Source organism: Magallana gigas, chromosome 7, assembly GCF_963853765.1.
Source record: "Magallana gigas chromosome 7, xbMagGiga1.1, whole genome shotgun sequence".
In the NCBI taxonomy this organism is placed as follows: domain Eukaryota; kingdom Metazoa; phylum Mollusca; class Bivalvia; order Ostreida; family Ostreidae; genus Magallana; species Magallana gigas.
In genome coordinates, this window is record NC_088859.1 from 37,861,366 (window position 1) to 37,880,174 (window position 18,809).

The following is an 18,809-nucleotide window of genomic DNA, read 5'->3' on the forward strand; positions in this document are numbered from 1 at the left end:
GCTGCTGGGACGTCAAAAAATGACCTAATTCATAATTTTTAAAACGTTTTAGCTTTTATATCAAAAGTAAGTGCGTATGCATAGTCATGAAATCAAATTTTAAACAGGGTTCATGCATAAGTTCATAAACATGTCGTTATGTTATCTATCTGACAGCAAGCATAGTGATGGATCGTAGTGCATTTAATATTTTCATTAAGTTTTGATACAATTGCTGATTTTTTTTTTCAATCATAACAAGTAGTTTTCTTCCTTCGGCAAAGATGGATGGTAAATTAGTAGTGTTAACATGTGGAGGAGGAAATGGCGCCCATTGTTTGGCTGGACTCTCCGCAATGAGACCCAAGATCGAAAGTCGTGTGCTGACACTTTATTCTGACGAGGCAGAGAGGTGGGCAGTTGAGTTAGACTCTGGTTTACTTATCACTGAGCGAAACGACGATGGAAGCAAAAGCCTCATAAAAACCAAACCATCCATGGTGACTAAAGACCCCCAAAAAGCCGTACCTGGGACCAATTACATCTTCTTTGTTGTCCCTGCGTTTGCCCATGCACAGTATTTGGAAGCCATAGCTCCATACATAGAAGACAACACTGTCATTGTTGGACTACCTAGTCATGCAGGGTTTGAGTTTGAATGCGCGGATCTTCTTGGAGAAAAGGCCAATGCTTGTACAATTGTTGCGTTCGAATCTCTTCCATTCGTTTGTAGACTTATTGAATTTGGAAAAAATGTAGAAATCTTGGGCTTTAAGGATACGCTGGGTGCATCAACGTTGAAAGGTAAACGGTGCAATGTGACGCAATCTGTTTTAGAATTACCGCAGTACATTTTTGGAGATAGACCAAAAGTACGAAGAGTTCAAAACTATATTACTACCATTCTGATGGCTAAATTCATAGTTCATCCTTCTTTAATGTATGGAAAATGGTCTCAATGGGACGGAAGACCCCTCTCCGAAAAACCACTGTTTTACCAAGGAATCGATAAGAGGCAGGCAGAGCTCTTGTCCGGAGTTAGCGACGAGTGTGTAGCAACAGCAAAAGCTATAGAGAAAATGGTACCTGGCCTCGATATGTCTGATGTCATTCATGTCTTTGACTGGTATCTGAATTACTACGGTAATCAAATATCCGACAAAAGCAATCTCATGACGGCCATGAGAACCAACAAAGCTTATGACGGCTTAGTTCACCCCATGAAGGAGATAGAACCAGGAAAATATGTTCCAGATTTTACGTATCGCTACTTAAGTGAGGATGTCCCTATGGGAATAGTCCCAATGAAAGGAATCGCTGAATTGGCGGGCGTTTCCACGCCATATTTAGACGAGGTGATCACGTGGTGTCAGAGCAAATTAAACAAAGAATTCCTTGTGGGTAACAAACTGACGGGCAAGGACTTGAAAGACACAAGGTCTCCACAGAAGTACGGCTACAATAAGCTGGAGGATCTGTTCAGTGGAAACTTGAATTCATTCCGGTATTGAGTTTGGGTCGACTAAATTGTATCAAAGATCAGCGTTTAACGATTGAAATATTAATTGCAAACATTTTGTTTTGTCAAAGAGAATAAAAGTACATGTAATATGAAAACAATTTAACTATACAAATAAGAAATTATAACTATTTGTATATACAAACGACAACTTGTGAATAATGTACTTAATTTATAAGGTATAGTACATGTATTTAAGATTTTTGTATCCCTGATATAAACTGAATTTCCGCTAACCACGGATTTACGATCCCATCCTCTGCCCCACAGCGGTTGTGTGAGAGGAGAGGAGGAAATCATAAACCCTTGGCGAACAAAGATGTATAAACAGAGGCTCTTTCATATTCCTGGTACCCCAACCTTTATTTCATCCTCTAGCACTCCATTTATTACACCTTTCCGGAACATCTGTGTACTTTGAATTTGCAATACCTTTTATATTTCCCGATTAAAGGGAATGATATAAGAAAGGTTGAGAGAATTGACGTAAAAACAAAAACAGATATAGAATGTGATTAAGATTTGACATTTTCTATCTATATTCTGTAGTAGATAGATCCATATTTGTAAATTTAAATGGACTCAAAGGTATCTAAATTTTATATGTATCCGAAATAATTGATAGTTGACATGTAAACTGTTTTATATTACCGGATGCTGTATTACATTTATTACATTAGTTATACTGTATTACATTATTTTGTAATCAAATTATACTAATAAACTGAGTTATTTGATAAGATATGTTTCTTTTCTTATTCTTGAAGAACATAAAATTGCATGGCCCAACAATTTTTAGACCGCAAGACCAAGTATTCCAGGTTTCGGACGGATAATACTTGTTGATTAAATTGTTTAACAACAAAACTCTTGTTATTACTCGTTATCTGATACAGTTGATCACAACTTCATCTCTGCAACATAGTATACAACAGTGATGTACTGAATGTCAAGAGGTTTAAGTATAGTAAGTTGTGACTGTATATGCAATAAGCAATAAGTTTTATGCAAATAGCAATTGGTTAACCAAAGGCCTATCAAAGTTGAACCTTTAACTACGCTTTACTTGCATTTGGCTAATAGATATTCTCTTCTTGAGCAAATGTATTTACATTTGCAAATATGTTTTATAATACTTATATGATACTATCGTATAGCGAAAGCGTTCAATTCTGTGTGAACTTTTTCTGATGATGACGTCACAGTGATTATCGTTTGACGGTTGAGTATTGTAAACATAAAACACAGTAATTTTAATAATTTTTAGCGATTTGCCGTTTTCAAATGTAAATACAAGTAATAAACAGCAATGTTGAAAAGTTCACCGAGATATGAACTTGGTTGGTAGTGATCAAATCTTCTGTGAAATCCTTCAGGCGTCACAGGATTTGATCATGTGACCAATCAAGTTCATATCAAGGTGAACTTTTTAACTTGCTGTTTATTTCTTAAATAACATAAGGGTATAGGCCGTTTATATTTACCGTGGTTTTTATTTAAATCATATATAATACTTTAATACCCTTTAGTCAAAGAGGAGGAATAAAGGGGGAATTCAACGCTATATACAATGCCTGACAAAAATACTACAGCAAATTTTTAAGCTTTAAATTGTAGAAATGATCAGGAAGTAAGGTAGTTTAGTTAAGGTATGCCTTAAACTCTAGCTATCAGAAAGGAACCAAAATGGGACACACAGCAGGAAATAAAAACTTCTAGGTTTTAGAACATGTGGAATACTTTATTAAAACAAGAATTAAAACAGTCTTCAAATGAATGAAATGGCAATTTTAGAACAATTTAGAATCCGGTAAAAATATACTTGGAGGATTTGGATAAAAAACCCCAACTTAATCTCAGTTCGTTTCAATTAATTTTCACTTAAACGTGTTTTTGAGCTGTATTTGTTTTGATAAAGTAAAAAAGTAACGCAATATTAATGTGTATCAACTATCAATATATTGTGGCTCATGTCCTCGATCTAGCCTACATGTATGTATCTCTTGTTAAGTTACGAACAACCCCACGCAGCCCCCTAAAATACCAACACTATTTAAATGCACATGTTATCAAAGTTATTAGTTTGGACCCAAATCGAGTGACAAAGAAAAATATTCATACTTCCTTTCTTTGACTCTTAATCTGCACCGTTGATATTTATTAATAAAGACCAACTCAGTAAATAACTTCTTAACTCTTTAATAGAAAGATAAATATATAGAAAACAACTTTGTAAACTGTATCTAGCAGAACAATTAACATGGTTAGAAAATAAAGCAAGGAAAAACAACTCTCAACATGCATATAAAAAATGCAAGTAAAAAATTCCGGGGTCACGATACATTATTAAGTAAATACTACACTCCACTCAAAATCTGGCAAGCATTAATCGTCAGGGAGGGAGGGTGGAATATTGTTATAGTAAAAGATATATCAAACTTAAGTTTATTTTTAAATATATGCATGTAGAAAATTAAGATTCCAGAAGAATATTACGCTGATTAGATTGTCTACTTTTTTGAGGTACTGATCTACAAACGTTTCTTTTTAACAACTCATCATCATGGAGTTACTTCGAAGCTCCCAGTGAACAGATCCTCCAGCTTGTTGTAGCCATATTTCTGTGGAGCCCGTGTGTCTTTCAGGTCCTTACCCGTCAACTTGTTACCTACTAGGAATTCTTTGTTCAGTTTGCCTTGACACCAAGTGATTACTTCGTCCAAATATGGCGTGGAAACGCCCGCCAGTTCAGCGATTCCTTTCATTGGGACTATTCCCTCGGGAACGTCTTCTGCCATGTACCGATATGTGAAGTCTGGGACATATTTTCCGGGTTCTATCTCCTTCATTGGGTGAACTAAGCCGTCATAAGCTTTGTTGGTTCTCATGGCCATCATGAGATTGCTTTTGTCTGTAATTTGGTCGCTGTAGTAATTCAGATACCAGTCAAAAACATGGATGACGTCAGACATATCCAGGCCAGGGACCTTCTTCTCTATAGCTTTCGCTGTTGCTACACACTCGTCACTTACTCCGGACAAGAGCTCTGCCTGTCTCTCATCGAGTCCTTGGTAGAACAGTGGTTTTTCTGAGAGAGGTTTTCCGTCCCATTGAGACCATTTTCCATACATTATTGGAGGATGAACTATGGACTTTGCCATGAGAGTTATAGCAATGTAATTTTGAACGTGTCTAACTTTCGGTTTTTCTCCGAGAATATATTGGGTTGTTTCAATAATGGGTTTCGTCAAATTGCACTCTTTACCTTTCAATAATGAGGCACCCAGAGTATCTTTAAAGCCTAAAATTTCAACATTTTTTCCGAATTCAATAAGTCTACATGCCCAAGGAAGCGATTCAAATGTGACCATTGTACAACGCTTTGCTTTGTCTCCAAGTAAGTTCACGCATTCAAATTCAAATCCAGCCTGGCCCGGAAGTCCTACAATAACGGTGTTGTCATCTATGTACGGAGCAATGGCTTCAAAATACATTGCATGTGCAAAAGCAGGGACAACAATAAATATGTAATCAACTCCGGGTACGGCCTTTTTGGGGTCTTTGGTCACCAGAGACGGTTTGGTTTTAATTGACTTTATGCTTCCATCATCATTGTGTACAGTGATTATAAATCCTGAGTCCAAATTAGCTGCCCATCTCTCCGCCTCATCGGCATACATTGTCAGCACCCGGCTCTCGATGTCCGGTCTGACGGAGGCGAGTCCAGCCAAACAATGGGCGCCATTTCCTCCTCCACAAGTTAATACTACCAGTTTTCCAGACATCACTGTAATTTAAAAAAATATATATACATTTTTTTTTACTGAATGTAATCTGATAAATGAATTATGTTAAAAATATTCTACTGTAGAAGTTATGCATACCACACAATTTATGTGTTAATCTGACTTATGTTTCCTGTTTACACACAAAGATTTGTTGGGAGATTTTTTTATAACACTGCATATTTGTTCTGCCTGCTCAGCGTTGTCATGTACACACGTAGTGACTGGAGTAGACAGACTGATATTATCTCTCAGGTCCTGGGGTTCATGGCCCTCAAATGTCCAGACGATTAAAGGATCGAATAACATGTAGCTATATACATGTACATGTGCGGCGAACTGAACTTTCAATTAAGATAATTAGTTAACATTCCAGCCATCAAACCAAAGCTAATGTAATAAGTGGTGTATATATCTATGAGCCTTTTATATATGATTTTTAATTACCACTACACGAACAGATATCTGAATTATCGCTTAAACCAAAAAAAAAACAACAACAAAAAAACAACGTGTGTTTAAATGCCGGACACTAAGCACGTATATCCCACACACACACACACGGAAGACCTTGAGCATCCATGTCGAGTATTGATTGGCGTCCGCTCCAAGGTCAGGCTGAATGAAAGTACATGTACCTGTGTAATTGCATATTTATAACAAAAACACATGCAAAAAATACTACAATATTTATATAAGTTGGATTTTCCCCCTGAACTATGTCACACCCAAAACTGCGTCGTTTAAATACTCGAACACCCTATATTTAGATAACCTGCCTGTTACGCAAGCAGAACCATGTACTGAGATTCGATGCAAGTATAATATTTAAGGTACCTGATTTCAGCAATACACTCTCGGACTCAGTGGTAAAGGAATTTCTTTTGAGGACAAGTCTATAGCAGCCGGAGCACAGCACAAACAGAACCGGCGCTAGGTAATAAATCTCGACATCAATGGATCATCTGCTTTGCAAATAGAGTTACCGCTCTTTGTTATTTTGTCCTAAAATCTGCGACGGCAGACGTAATATTTCCGTCAAGTTGACTTGACGAAAGTGATGTTGGGATTGCTGCGACGGGAGGAATAATATTCATGATATAATGTCAAATCTTTATTATTTGCTTAGACTTTGTTTTTATGTACTTAAACTTCATTCATATAAACTAATATGAATGAAAAGTAGTTTTGTAAAATATACATTTATCTTTACATTAAGACAAAATTTTGGCATCAATATCATATCAGCCAAAAAAGTATTCATTTTCATTTAATGGTACCAAGTGATTTTTTTCTGATAAAACACAGATATCGATAAATAAACTGAGAAAAAAGCAATCAATAGAGAGAAATGCATGCGCCTGTAAATCTACTACAAATCTTTGTGTAAAAAATTCCTTTTTCAGCATGCACTAATTTACTCACCCCGTCGGAAATCGAGGACCAGTTTTGAATCGTCGAAAACCCACGGTCAGTCTTGTATGCTTATTGATGGTCAGTTAGCGTATGCGAGACTGGCCAAATTTTAATTTAGGAAAAAAACATAGTTACAAGACTTTAATATAGTTAAACAATTAGAAGTTGCAAACCAGTTTTATTTACAAATGATAGGCAATTGTTGAAATGGTTATTATTAATTGAAGCTTAATCAATGAACACCGATTTTAATTTATCTAATTATACTTACTTGGGCCCAAATCTGACTCTGAAAATTCAAAAGCATGCAGGCACATTTAATCTTCTTCGTATCAGAACTAGTTACTGATAACCTGTCATGATAATGTTTGACTAATACATGAAGCCTAATAGTAAATGTCCTCTTTTATTATGAAATAAAATTATAGTTGTTTGAAAATAATTTTACATTTATTTAAATAGAAATACAAGTACATATCTAACTGCACAACAAAATCGACGTGGTAATAAAAGACTAGATAAATGATCATGTTAAACTTAAAAGCCTCAGTAATAAGCATTTTCATAAGCAATGTCGTTATGGCTCTAACATACAAATACTGATTTGCATGCTTTGTAGTCTACTTAAACATCAAATAGCTGCTGTACGCTCTTAAATCCGAATCTCTGTGGTGCCCTGGTCTTTGACACGTCCTTTCCCGAGAGCTGCGAGCCCATCATGTATTCTTGTTGAAGCTTGCCTTGAGCCCACGTTATGATCTCGTCCATCACAGGAGTCGCTACCCCAGCCAGTTCCCCGATTCCCTTCATTACGACTAAACCGAACGGTACGTCTTCTGCCGTGTATCTGTAGCTAAAGTCTGGCACAAACTGGCCATTTTCCACTTCCTTCATTGGATGAAGTAAGCCGTCGTATGCCTTGTTTGTCTGCATGGCCGTCATCAAATTTGTCTTGTCTGTAATCTGGTCCGCGTAGTAGGCGAGGTACCAGTCAAATATATGGATGACCTCTGACATGTCTATTCCCGGAATCTGCTTCTCTATTGCTTTCCCGATGGCAATGCATTCGTCGCTTACCCCAGACAATAACTTTGCCTGCTTTTCGTCGACTCCTTGATAAAACAATGGTTTTTCTTTGAGCGGAGTTCCATCATATGACGACCATTTCCCGTACATTAGCGGCGGGTGAATGATAGACTTGGCCATCAGATTCACGGCGATGTAGTTCTGGATCTCCCTCAGGACGGGTTTTGGCCCCAAGACTTTCTGAACGGTATCAAAAGGAGACCCTTTAACATTTGATTGACTTCCTTGTAGTTTTGAAACTCCTAGAGTTTCTTTAAAGCCCAGAATTTGAACCAGACGACCAAATTCCAAAATTCTGCATGCCCAAGGTAGAGATTCAGCAGACATGACGATGCAAGTTTTTGCTTTTTCTCCAAGCATGTACAGGCATTGAAACTCAAACCCAGCCTGGCCCGGGAGACCAACTATTAACGTGTTGTCCCCGACAAAAGGCGAGATCTCTCTGAAGTACTGTTCATGTGCAAACGCTGGGACTACTAGGAATATGACGTCAGCACCCGACGCGGCTTCTTTGGGATCCTTAGTTACCAATGTTGGTTTGGATTTAATTTCTCTAGAGGAGCCATCACTGTTGACCATAGTTACGATTAAATCATTGTCCTGGAGTATTTTGGACCAGCGTTCTGCTTCGTCAGCGAACAAAGTTAAAACACGTGTTTCAACATCCGGGTTACTGGCCGATAATCCCGCCAAACAATGAGCTCCGTTTCCTCCTCCGCAAACTAAAACTTTCAGTTTGTTTTCTGTTCCCATTTTTGTTGTTCACTGCACCTAGAGGAAAATTTAAGAACTTATGCAATGGGTATGGTGGCATATCTCTGCCCCTTGTGTGCTAGTTATTTTTCTATTAATTATGTCGACATGCAAGATAAAGATGTTGACATGCAAGATAGTTATGTCAACATGCAACATAACTATGTTGACATGCTAGAAAACTGCAATCAAATAAAAGTTATAAAAATTTCGAATATCGCCAACATGTGACATCCAAGATGCTAGATATGCTACCTATTGATGTTAACATGCAACTTATTTATGTTAACATACAACTTCTTTATGTCGACATGCAACTTATTTATGTCGACATGCAACTTAGTTATGTAAACATGCAAGAAAAATATGTTGACATGCAACATATTTATGTCGACATGCAACTTAGTTATGTTGACATATAACTTATAAGTTGCATGTCAACATATTTATCTTGCAGGTAAACATAACTAAGTTGCATGTCAACATACTTATCTTGCATGTCAACATAAGTAAGTTGCATGTTGGCATAAATAAGTTGCATGTCGACATAAATAAGTTGCATGTCGACATAAATAAGTTGCATGTCGACATAAATAAGTTGCATGTTGACATAAATAAGTTGCATGTCAGCATATTTATCTAGCATGTTAACATAAATAAGTTCCATGTCGACATAAAAAGGTACCATCTAGCCTCTAGGCTGTTACAGGTGGGCGATATTTGAGATTTTGTATAATTCTTATCTGATTGCAATTTTCTTGCATGTCAACAGTTATTTTGCATGTTGACATAATTATGTTGCATGTCAACATATTTATCTTGGATGTCGACATATTTGATAGGAAAATAACTTGCACACATGGGGCAGAGATATGCCACCATAAATGGGGGACTAAATTAAAAGCAAATCAAGAATGATATAATATATTTATTTATTACCTTTGCAAAAAGTTTGAAAATAATATGCGAATGTTCTATACACAGAGTACAGTCATGTTTTCTATTTAAGTACTAGGATTAACTTTCGGACAGAAAGATTCGTAGATTTTCTTAAAAAATGTAAATAATGATAATAATGAACTATCACAATTCACTGTTTGTTTATCCAGTTTTTTTATTTTAGTATTTTTCTAATCATTTGCAGGGAAGAAGGGGGTAGTTATGACAGATGAGGGAACTTTAATTAAGTTTGACGGCACAGAGGTGGAACCAACAGCACATTATCATTAATTCCAATGTAATAAATTTAAAGAAATTGCTGTAAACATACATGTAGCAAAAGTCAAAGGGCGAACTAAGAAAAAATCAATATAAAATCAACATCAGGACTTGAATCCCAAGAAACAAGAATTTGTTTAACAAAAGATAATTATGTAATAACAAAGCCAAGCAGGTCTACATGTGACTGAGAATTTGTATCTTTAAAAAGATGTCTGGCTGAAGGAAAACCTCAAGAAATTGAGAAATCAATAACAATTTTTAACTTAAAGTACTCTTAATTTAGTTTCACTATTTTAACCAGTTTAACATTTAAAATTTGTCGGAGTCGAATGAAAACGGCCCGCACCACTTTCTGTTCACAATTCAAGCAATTGGCGCTACGAAGTCCTTCTTGTCAAAGTGCGAGTCTGTCGCAAGAACTAATCCTATTATCTACCGATTCAATGCAGAAATCATGATCAATTTCATAATTCAAGTTCATCTTTTGAATGTATGATTTACTAACAGCAACAGATGGTATTTATATTAATCTGAAAGACAATTCCTCGACAAATGATTCCATGTAATACACAGCTCATGGATATCTATATATGTTAGTCAGACGAATGTGTAAGTGGTCAAAATATCTGTTGTTTTTGTAATTATTTCTTATTGAGAGAGAGAGAGAGAGAGAGAGAGAGAGAGAGAGAGAGAGAGAGAGAGAGAGAGAGAGAGAGAGAGAGAGAAGGATTATTTTCATGCCCTTGTACTTTCAGTAGGACGTAACTATCTATTCTGTTGGATAGTGGAGTTCTTTATTATTTGTTCCTAAGGACAAAAATGATTAAAATTAGTAATCTTAAGTGTATTTTTGTGTATTACATAGTCACTGAAAACCCCTGTTTCAGTCATGTTTTAAAGGTTAAAAGGATAGAAGGGACAGCGAAGGTCTTCAAGCTGGGCGGAGGAGGGGGGAAGCTAAATTACTAATTTTGTTAATAACAATTGATTAAAACTTGGTAATATCATAAATTACGGTTGCCAAAGGGTGGGGTATAATCGCACACAGAATTACATGAGTGACTATATCAGCGAAGTTCATCATGAGCTACGTGTTCATTGTATGTACACCGCGCGTCTAGTACTGTACAGTACTAGCACAGAGCACTGAAATGAATAGCTGGCATTATCTCAGACGGCGGGAGATGCAGGTACACATAAAATACATGACCATGTACATGCGAAGTGTGGATACAGTACTCATTGCTGTACAAATACTGGTTCCTCGTCGACGAAAAACAGATTTATGGGTATAAAACGGTGATAGAGGCAAGCTGGTTTTGTCCAACCTTTCAATTTTATTTCCCTTGATTGGAAATTTTAAGAGATCGATGGACCAAATATATTGGGGCTTTACACTACTAATACTCTGACATTTTGAAAATCTAACATTGACAAATACCTTTCCTTCTAATTTCAAATTTTAAATTACGCATAACATTTAAAGAGAGAAAACCGATTAAATTTCGATGCAGATAAATAGTTCATTTTAGACAGGTTTCGTGATATTGATCAATCTCTTTTTTACCACATACATCGCAATTTTTCCTATATTTCGTGAACTATTCCTAGTACATAGGGTACAAAACAATAGAACCAATACAGACTGTTATTCGTCTGTTGCTTGACTTTTTTCTTTATTAGAAATAAATGAAAAAAGAAATGAAAATGAATTTTATTTTTTATGTACTAGTAGCCTGCAAACTATTCTTTATTCACACGACATTTTTGCAAGATCATATTCGACAGTATTTTTTTACGCCAAATATTTTCTTTAAGATTAAAACAAATTAATAGGTTAAAATCAAAACAGTTTGAAAAATCATATCGAATACAAATTTTGAATTTGAATTGACTGAATATCTAAATTTTTACAACTTATATTCTGGAATAAATTACGTATTATATTATTATATCTAACTAAAGTCATTTTTCTCTATATTTTCTGATATTTAAAAAAAAATCGATCAAACTTGAATAGAAAGCACTCGGACAAACACAACATAAAGCTTATGTAATAAATGAAAAAGTTTTATTTAAAACGGAGAGGGAAACAAATGTTTGATAGATCTTGCACGCTTGAAAATTTCCAAACTATTAATTAAAAGAAATGCAAGTTACAAATGAAATGAAATGCATGTGAAAGTGACGATGAATACATGTTCTTACCTTGCAGATAAAAGTTGCAGGACCTCTGAGCAGATACGATTCTGATTTGCCGTATCAGCTGACACAGACGATGATTTTGGCAGAAGATGGCGCTTGTGCCGCGTCCAATTAATTGTCCTGGCTGTATTGGCAGCATTGTACCTTGGTGAAGGTCAAGGCGTGAACCCCACAGATTGACATTACTAAGACAACTTACCCTTCGTAATACACCAATGATTACGAAACCTTTCAGTTCTGCGGAGAGCTTCTGGGAATGGCAAATTGTTTGATTCAAGTTCAGTGTTGTTTTTCATTTTTGGACACTTGTTTGTCGTCTACGATTCACTGGGTAATATCATATCTCAATTCATCTAACAAGTGTACAAATTGTATTTTATTTTAGATATTCAATAAATACCAATTTTTCGAGTGATCATTGATGGAGAGATTTCGGTTTTAAATCTTATTGAGTATATTTTACTGATGGAGAAATGAGATAATATCTAGATAAAGAAAAAAAACTAAAACAATATATTATATCTTGTATTGATTAATATAAAATTCAATCAGTACACTAATTTTTTTCATCGTTAGAATGGATGAACTTAAGTATAAAATGCCTAGTCTATCTAGTTGCAGTACTGAAATCAGAATTGAAAAAATGGATTAAGTTTTATAATATTATTCCATCTACTACATGCAGTTCGATATTTTTTCTGTGGTCATTATCATTTTATTGGCATGACTGGAATTCAATATTATTGTGCTCTTTGCATATTGTTTGTGTATATACATGCTTTTATAGCATGTCATCTGTGCTTCAGTGTGAATTCAAGGTGAAAGAAATGATCAATTTACAACATTTGGTAATTTTTCAGGTGCATCAAATCGATAACCATCTAAAATCTATACCGTAGCCTTATATTTCTTAATTACATAATCCGTTACATCATCCATGTGCTGACCAGGGCAGTGTTGGTAGTGAGATATATGGAGCATGTGTTTGTGATACTCGGGGAAGTAATAACTGTCTATTTACTTATAAACAGAATGAAAAGGTATGGTGGTTTCCATCATTATCCGAGCTGATGAGAATATTTCCTTGTACTATAACAAGTATTCTTGTTGCTACGAGTATCGTGTTCCTCAAATAAATGTACTTAAATCAAAGTATTGAAACTACGTAAGGGGGTGTCTGGCCAACCTGTACATTTGAAGATTAAAATGTTTCTTGAAGTGGCTTGTTTCTGTCCCACAATGACCAAAACTGTTGTCAAAAGAAAAAAAATCAATCATTATGAAGTTTTACATTTGTTTTGTATGCAAATTACGCACACAACAACAAAACAATTCCTTTTTAACACTAAGAACTACGCAGGTACATGTACGAACTTAAATTGAAAATTTAAAATTCTAAATAAATGTAAAAGGGGGTCATTGATATCCACTCTAAAACCATTTGTTGAGAAAATGGTCAAGACTTGCCCATTCCATTCATGTTGTAGCTAACTAGCTTTGTCTCAAAATAGGGTACCTTGTTCTTAAAATGGGTCCCACAAAACTATCAATCGGTTCGAGATATAATTGTCTGCGTCTATGGAGGTACATTGCAGTTATATTTTTCATTGAAAAATATGATAATGTATATATATTTTTAAGGCAATTCGAATTCCCTACCCCAATTCTGAAAAGAATTTACTGTAATTTATACATATAGAACTGGAAAAAAACCCAATATCGCACTAAAGTTCTACAGCTGTTCTAAGTGATTAAAAGGCATTTTCCTGCACTTGTGTGCACCTTTTACATATATATATTGCATTTTTATCTTTTGACAACAGTTTTGATCCGTTTTTGGTATAAATAAGTCAGTTCAAGAAATCTTTACATTATGATCCACATGTACATATACAAGATGGCCGAACACCCACTTTGAATAAAATCTTTTTTGTGCAATTCATTACTGTAAAGCCGCTATGCATGTATATGTACAATTATTGCTGTTTCATTAGTTATTGTTACAAATATTAAATTAATCTCAAGGACAGGGATTTACAAAGGTAACATCTAGAATAAGGAATTAGTGTACTGTACCGAGCTAGTAAAGCGGTTAGGACCTCTGTTTACTGAGTAAATGTTATATAGCAATGACAACCAGCCCTCTATTCTCCTTTCAAACTCTGAACACCCACATTTAGCAACAATTGTCAATATTTTCTGTTACCAGCTGACACATAATTTATACTGTTGTCACTGTGTAGAAACAGACTAGGGTAACGCATTTTACCCTAGCCCAAGATGGCGAAAGGGAAGCACGCTTCGATTATCTTACAATAAATTTACGCAATTATCGGGGAAATATGGCGAAATAAATGAAATAATTTACACGATTCCAAGTGTATGAAAACTTTTGTCGATCCAGAACAAATTTGTTTCCTTCACTTGTATATTTAGACCGCAAAAACAGCACCCCTCTAAGCTAACCTAATTTGTTTAGCAATTTATATCTGCAATATATAAGAAAAGTTATTAGTAAGTGATACAAACTTCAAAAGAATTTGGGATAATATAATAGTATATTTATAGTGAACGTGTATATTTTGTTAGAAAACCCAAAAACATGTTCTTTTGGATATTTTGCGACCCCCCCATCCCCCCTCAAAAGACCCCCCCCCCCAAAAAAAAAACACCAAAATACCAAACACAAAAAAAAAAACAATCCTTGATAAGTACGCATGCGTATTGGTAAAAAAAAAAAAGATAATGAAAAATCCGCTTACTACGGATCCGAATGTGTGGTTGAGTGCATTTTCTAGACATTATTTGCATAAAGAATTTTGAAGCATTGTTAACGTCGATTTCAACACATGAGCTGTTTAATCTTATTAGTTATAGCTATTATTAAAACGTCTCTATCTTCTTCGTGGTTTGTGGGAGTTTAGAAACTTTTTTTATTACTATCGCTTCACCTGCTAATTAATCAAATAATAAAAAAGGCTCGATCATAACTATTTGCCCCATCTATACAGGATCTAATATTTCATGCGTAACATCAATATGATATTGATTAATACTGAAATTTCACAGCAAGTGTCCTTCAATCTATTAATATTTCAGTGCAAGAAGATCTTTTAGCAATAGAGAGCGATTTTAAGGTGACTATAGAGTTTTGTTAGGATATTTCCCTGATGTTTCGTTGTACGGTGTTATGCCTGTGAACACCATCACAGGTACACACAGGTAACTCTGTATTGTTAATTCACCTTCATATCCTGTTGATGCATTTTTCAAAATTTAAATCTCACACATTGTAATGGCATTAAATCATGCGGAAACTTTTAACGAATGTAAAGAAGCCTCCTCCACAGATTTTCACCTGACAACACCCACTCAGGTGTGTTTGTAAATGCATTTCTGCACTGCGTAACCGGTCATATATACGGTTTACGTACATCTCCTATGTTTATGTAATGGGACATTCCAACAAAGTTGTTTGACAAACTTTTGTAATGTCAAATATCATTTACGAACTCCGTCAGACTACAAATGGCTGGACTTAACGTCACACTGAATGCGACTACCAACGTTAGTTGTGTCAACGGTACCGAGACCAGGGAGGGTGTGGTTCCCCCTTACGATGCGGAGGGAGCCCTCAAGTTTACGGTGGCCGTAGTTGTGGTGTATGGGGTGGCAGTGATGGGGGTGTTTGTCATGGGGTACTTCGGCAGGATACGACGGTACAACGCCGAGCTTGACCAACAGGCCAACAATTTTCTCAGAAATCTGGAGCAAGCTAGGAATAGGATTGAAAAGGAGAAACAGGTCGGAAACGTGAGGAGTTTTATTCGGTCCTACAGACGGAGCGCGAGTACGGACGGCCCGCCGGATGTACGGACTACTGTGAGGACCTCGTTATTTATAGAGAGTGAACCGACCAGCGAGTCTTCTCTCGTGTCGAACTCTTCTAGATTATACATTCACTCGCCGGAAGAATTAACGCCTTTAAAGGAGGGACCGGAAGAGGAAGAGGATGACAATGTGTTCATGACAGAGGAAGAGAGACAGCGGTTCGGTGTTGATATGTACATGAACGTCAGGGAATCCGACATATGTTGAGGGCTAGAGCTTGATGCGTCACTCACCGCTTTGGACACCATGTCTACTTTCCCGCGTACAGACTCACGTCGCTCTATTGCAAGAATCGAACCACGAGGAATGCCAACGTTTGTACCACAGATCAAATATAAACGGCGGTGTTGCTAAACGTAAAATAAGACAAAGTGAAAGTAAAAGAGAACTGAATTGGAGAGTAACTCGCCATAGTGGTCTCATTCGCTGAGAATAAAAACGGAGCTAGCTGGTCTGTGCATGCCATATATTTGTATGAACCTGCACGTAAACGAGCTATTTATTTGATTTTATTTATTTATCGTATGGTATACTATCATGCTGTTATGAAATCCATCCAACAAATCACAGATTAAAATTTTCTATTTTCTATTAGGACGTGTCTTTATCTTTTCATTCGTAAAATATTCTGAGAACGGACATGGATTCAAAATCCAAGTCCTTAAGTTTCTTGTTTGGTCCCTTCCGAATAAAGCCTGCATTTCAACATACTCGGTTTATTTACTTCCTATCTTGATATTCAAAAGGAATGTGTATCTAAGAGTCTGACATTTACAAAAAAAGTTTACATTTTAATGCATTGTAAATTTTAAATTAAATCAAAACGCAAATAAATTGAAGCTCGATTGAAAACCGTGATTTAAATTGTTTGTCCTCACTATTTGTACTGAACGATACCGAGAGTAATATGGGATTCTAAGTTGGAATTTGTCAGCTAAATGTCAGAAAAGAAAATCAAAAGAGCATAGAACCGCAATTATTTATTATATACCATACCAATAAATTAATATGCATTTTAAGAACCAACGAAAATTTTGAATAAAATTATTTGTTAAAAACCGCATGAGTCTACTAGAAGCTATGATTAGGGGAAAACAACTCGAGTATGTATCTGTACAATTTTAAATATTTTTTATTTTGTACCTCAAGAACAATTTATATGGCTTGAGACAATTAATATACAAACAAACTAGAGACATGAGTTACAGTGGTAAATTAATATTTATTGTTTAGGTATTAAGATAAAAATCAAATCAGATTGTAGCTTTTCATTTAAACCGAGAGAGCAATTATGTAATTCAATAAAATTATGCAATATGGAGATTCCCTGCATGTTAAAAATCTCTTGGACGAATTTAGAATCAATTGTGTGCAGTAGTTCAATTGCCCTATTTTATTTTACAGGATTATTTGTGTTTCGTTGTTCATCCGTCCATGTTTATTCCATGCAATTTTTTTTACGAGTTATTTTACTCCTAAAAACACTAACAAACAATTTTGATGACGAGTGTCCTTTTATAACTAGTACATGTATATGTATATGTACATGTATATATATTTACTACATTAGTTCATTTGTACAAGTAAATCGGAATGTGATCAAACAACAGAGATTAAACAGGTGAATAATTTAAACTTATGCTTTCGTATACTTTTTGTACATTCAAATGAATCACTCCATTTGACAGATATTTGTAGAGTAACGACAGTTTTTGTTGGGTTTCAATAAACCGGAATTTTTACAACTATTCCTGATAATCTTCACGTTTAATAAATAGTCATATCTTTAAATATTGGCACAAGTGTGATTAAGAAGCCTTTGCATAGACGGCTTATTCTGGTATTAAATATTTGATGTCTAATAGTCATAATGAGCAATATGATGTCAAAATAGAAAAATATTTTGCATTCATCCAAGCTCAAAATAGATACATTGTTTTAGAAACAGAGGACTTTGATCAAACTAGTTTCTTTTTTAAAAGAATCATCAAAATCCAAGCACCCTTGAATCAAAATTTTCTTACTTCAATCAATCGCTTTCCAACACCGTGGCAGTGGCTGGATCAAGATATGTAATTGTACTTTTTCTAGGACTTAAGAGTATCTTAATATATTAACGTCAGTAAACAATTTCGAAAAAACATATGAAAATACCAGTAGTTGTTGAGAAATGATAAATTCATGCAATGTATAGCGAACTTTAATTTATACCCCATTTTGATGCATTCAAAGGAATAAATGTACAGATTGCGTATGTTTTAATATCAAAACAAATAAAATACCTTCTTATGCTACGATTTAACTTTCCTGCAAGGAATGAATTTTACAAATTACACAAGTCGGTATCGTGTCCCGTTTATTGATTTCCGACTCTTTCCAAAATTGATCACGTGATTCTATGTTAAATTTTCAACATGACTGGAGAGGACGGGTTAATACATACAAGGATATTAATTAAATTGCAGCAAAAAAGTGAGAGCAAGTAACATAAAAAGAAATTACGAGAAAAGTATCAGATGTTCAAATGTAGACACAAGCCAAGCCCCCCCCCCCCCCCCACACACACACACACCTCTTATACGCAATAGTGTTGAAAAAATATGGTCTCGTTTAAAAATATTTAACAACACGAACATTTATGTAGGTAAATACTTTGGCAATAGGCATTTATCGAAGCCCTTACTCGGTGAAAAATCGAAGAAATTGCGGAAAGAAACAATATAGTCTACTAAAAAAGTGTATAGCATCAAATTGTTTTAAACAGGTATCAAAATCATTGCGAAGAAAAAAAATGAAGGTAAAAAGGGTAAGGAAGTCAAAAACTATAACATGATATAACAGATTTTTAAAATGTTTGAAAAAACTTTTGAGGTTATACAGTAAGCTTACATGAAATTTACTGTGATATGTTAAACGCTTTCATCGCATTATCCCATTTTATTGCTTTGATGGCG

At 35.2% G+C, this 18,809-nt stretch overlaps 3 protein-coding genes across 4 annotated transcripts; 1 reads left to right on the top strand and 2 right to left on the bottom strand.

Moving 5' to 3' along the window:
• Positions 1-149: 149 nt before the first annotated feature.
• LOC105331526 (opine dehydrogenase-like) lies at positions 150-2,037 on the top strand (the record flags this gene model as incomplete). Its single annotated transcript, NM_001308865.1, is given in 1 exon segment — positions 150-2,037. A coding segment is annotated over 1 exon segment (1,227 nt). The 5' UTR covers positions 150-263.
• Positions 2,038-3,681: 1,644 nt separating this feature from the next.
• LOC105331525 (opine dehydrogenase-like) lies at positions 3,682-6,282 on the bottom strand. Of its 2 annotated transcripts, XM_034455020.2 has the most exons (3): positions 6,121-6,273; positions 5,383-5,622; positions 3,682-5,285 (listed from the first exon to the last, which is right to left on the bottom strand). In XM_034455020.2, exon 3 carries the CDS (start codon positions 5,281-5,283, stop codon positions 4,060-4,062), a length of 1,224 nt encoding a protein of 407 aa, XP_034310911.2. In that variant the 5' UTR covers positions 5,284-5,285; positions 5,383-5,622; positions 6,121-6,273; the 3' UTR covers positions 3,682-4,059. The 2 variants fall into 2 exon arrangements, with proteins under 2 accessions (XP_034310911.2, XP_034310910.2); XM_034455019.2 differs by lacking the exon at positions 5,383-5,622 and having other exon boundaries at positions 6,121-6,282.
• Positions 6,283-7,137: 855 nt separating this feature from the next.
• Positions 7,138-12,098, bottom strand: LOC105331524 (opine dehydrogenase). Its single transcript, XM_034455021.2, has 2 exons — positions 11,968-12,098; positions 7,138-8,556 (listed from the first exon to the last, which is right to left on the bottom strand). The coding sequence occupies exon 2, from the start codon at positions 8,536-8,538 to the stop codon at positions 7,324-7,326; it is 1,215 nt and encodes a 404-aa protein (XP_034310912.2). The 5' UTR covers positions 8,539-8,556; positions 11,968-12,098; the 3' UTR covers positions 7,138-7,323.
• Positions 12,099-18,809: the final 6,711 nt, after the last annotated feature.

Coding starts and splice junctions, on each gene's coding strand:
- LOC105331525 (XM_034455019.2), bottom strand. CDS start 5,283: ATGTCTGGAAAACTGGTAGTATTAACTTGTGGAGGAGGAAATGGCGCC.
- LOC105331524 (XM_034455021.2), bottom strand. CDS start 8,538: ATGGGAACAGAAAACAAACTGAAAGTTTTAGTTTGCGGAGGAGGAAAC.